Source organism: Diospyros lotus, chromosome 15 (genome assembly GCF_014633365.1).
Source record: "Diospyros lotus cultivar Yz01 chromosome 15, ASM1463336v1, whole genome shotgun sequence".
Classification (NCBI taxonomy): domain Eukaryota; kingdom Viridiplantae; phylum Streptophyta; class Magnoliopsida; order Ericales; family Ebenaceae; genus Diospyros; species Diospyros lotus.
Window position 1 is genome coordinate 2,750,545 of NC_068352.1, and position 2,949 is coordinate 2,753,493.

General features: G+C 28.2%; 1 protein-coding gene across 1 annotated transcript; it reads left to right on the forward strand.

Annotated features, from left to right (window-relative positions):
- Positions 1-2,078: 2,078 nt before the first annotated feature.
- LOC127792291 (uncharacterized) lies at positions 2,079-2,691 on the forward strand. The gene is made up of 2 exons (XM_052322743.1): positions 2,079-2,257; positions 2,443-2,691. The coding sequence occupies exons 1-2, from the start codon at positions 2,165-2,167 to the stop codon at positions 2,689-2,691; spliced, it is 342 nt and encodes a 113-aa protein (XP_052178703.1). The 5' UTR covers positions 2,079-2,164.
- The last annotated feature ends 258 nt before the right edge of the window (positions 2,692-2,949 follow it).

Genomic DNA, 2,949 nt, shown 5'->3' on the forward strand with positions numbered 1-2,949 from the left:
TCATCAATTAATCTGTCAATTAATTAAAAATAAATATTATTTATGAGAAATATGAATAGACACTTAAAATATTAACTAAGTTATAAAAAATTATTCATTAAATAAAATCTTATATTTGTATAATATAATATTTACCTTTATATATATAAAAGTAGGATAGTCTTGAAAAAAGAAATTTTCCCCCAAAACTTGTATTAATGATTTGTAATTAATATTTATTGCATTATATTATTTTTGTATAATATAATAATATATAATATATATTATATTAAAGTAGAATAGTTTGTAAATTTTTGTTCCTTCCAAAAATCTGCCAAGCTATTTTTTGTCTCTAAAATTTATATTAAATTTACATGGTTTTTATGAGAAATATTAATAGACAACTTAAAATATTAATTAAGTTATAAAAAATTATCCATTTATTTAAAATATTATCTTTATACCTTTATTCTATATATATTTATAGAATATTAAAATATGATAGTCAAATAAAGTATTTTGTCAAGTGTCAATCAATGGTGAATTTTTTCTCTCAAAAACTTGCATTAAACCAAAGGTAGTGATTAATTAATTATTAATTACTTTAATAATTATATTATAATTTTGAAAATGTGATATCTTAACAAATTTATAAAAAATCATTTAAGGTTGTCAAATGCTAGGCTTTTTTAATGCTAATTAATATTTAAGGTATCACATTTTTAAGACTATGAAAGAAATCAAAATTCTTATTTTTAATTTTTTTTTATTATTGAAAAAATTTATTCTTATCCATATTTAAGAGTTTTAATTTATATTTATAATTATAATATAATAAATAGAAAATAACAAACGTCTTTTAGTGAATATATTATAGATTTTATAATATTTATTTATAAATAAATATAATATAATGAATAAAAAAATTTATAAATATTTTGTCAATGACCTATTTAATGTATTAATTATTTTTTAACACATTAAATAACAATACATTGAATTAAAAGTGTTCTCCATTAGCATATCGAATAGTGAATAATTAATTAAACTTAAATTTTGATAAATAATTGAAGATTACAAAAAAATATATAATTATCAATTTTGTTAAAATTATTTAAAATAACAAGTTTATTTTTTTATTTTTAAATTAAATTTTTCCGTGTATCACACGGTTCACCACTAGTTTGTTTTAAGGGAAAGACATTGTCACCAACGTCACAATAATCACGTATTTTCAAGTCACCTATGTTGAAACACCAAGACGAGAGATTAGTGGTACCATGAAGATACCATAAAATATTCATTTTCTAATGCTCTTTCACTTAATTGTATTGGAACTTGCTTGATAGACTAACAACAAAGACCCATCAATACTAGCATATGGTTTCATTACATTTCTCTTCTCGTGTGTTTTGAGTCATTAGTTAATGTTCAAGGTATATCATTTCTCAACCGAAATTTTTGTAGCCATACACTCAATGGTCTTCCTCATTATGGACATACCTATGGAGGTTCTAACTTCCATAAATCAAAAATACTATTACTTAGATTAGTATTTTGAGACCATAGATGTATCAATTAGTATGACAAACATTTTATTATAGCCTTTTAGCAACACATAAGGAAATCTCCAAGTTAACTCTGTTGAACTGGCTTAAACCCATTTTGAAATATCTCATATTTCTGACTGTCTTTAGTTTTATAAATCTCTCAAAGATTAGAAATTGAACACGACCCTTGTAATTACAAAATTTAGTGCTCTATCTTGATAACCATAATATTAATATATATATTGCATCAATTTTCATTAATAAATTTGACTAAAAAACTAATTTTTAACAAAAATTAAATTATCTACTGTTAAAATATAATAGTCTATCTATTACCAGATACAAAATTAAATTCCAATCTATACCCGTTAGTTGATGCAAAATTTCGAACCACCATCAACCCGATGAGGTGGCAAAATGATAGACTGCCACTTAGGCAAGCAAAGACACGTGTGCCACGTGTTGATGCCCCAGCTAGCTAGCATCTCTTCTGCTCTTCAAATTAAGTTGTTTGTTAACATAAAACTAGAATCGATTCTCTCCGTCAGTGGGCGCATTCACTCTCCACCGCCGCTCGGCCACCGTCCTCCGTCGCGCTCCGCCTCAACAAGACTACTACTACTACTACATATATCATGGGAACCCATCTAACTCCATGGCTGCTCCGCTCCTCCTGTAGGGCCTCGCCGATCATCCGCTTCTCCGCCACTCTCTCCACGCCCATCAGAGTACGTAATTAATTTATTTATTTTTTTTATTTTTAATCATTTACCTGCATGATATAAAAATAAAAACTCATATAAAAGTATAATTATGCAATTAAAATGTTAAAATAAAACATAATAATAATAATAATAATAATAATAATAATAATAATAATTATTATTATTATTTTGGGTCTTGTTTTGCTTAGAGATATAGCAAGAAGCAAAGCGGCGCTGGCGGGCATAGAGTGGACATAGAGAAGGCGCGGACGACGGCGGAAGAGTTCGAGAAGGTGGCGGAAGAGAAGGCGAGGCAAGGGTTCGCAAGCCACACGAGTGAGAAGGCTGGAGACGCAGCCGAAGAGGCGGTCGCCGGCGAAGCCACCGTCGACCGTGTCAAGGAAAGATATATGGAGCCGCCGGGAAAGGGCAACTTCGACAAGCCCAAGGATGACTGACTTTCCTTAATTTACACGAGCGCCCTGAGACGCTATATGTATTTATAAATAATGTTTGTATGGGAGTGATAAATTTTTATATATATCCTTAAATGGGGTTTTGTAAAAGTTTGCTCAATCTATATTTCCTTTGTGTATAAATACATAGGTAATAAAAATTACTATATTTTATCGATTTTATCTCTAAAATTTGGAGTGTTCATTCAATCTTCTAAGTAAAGAGGACAAGGGAGTGATTGACCCACTTTTATTGTTGGC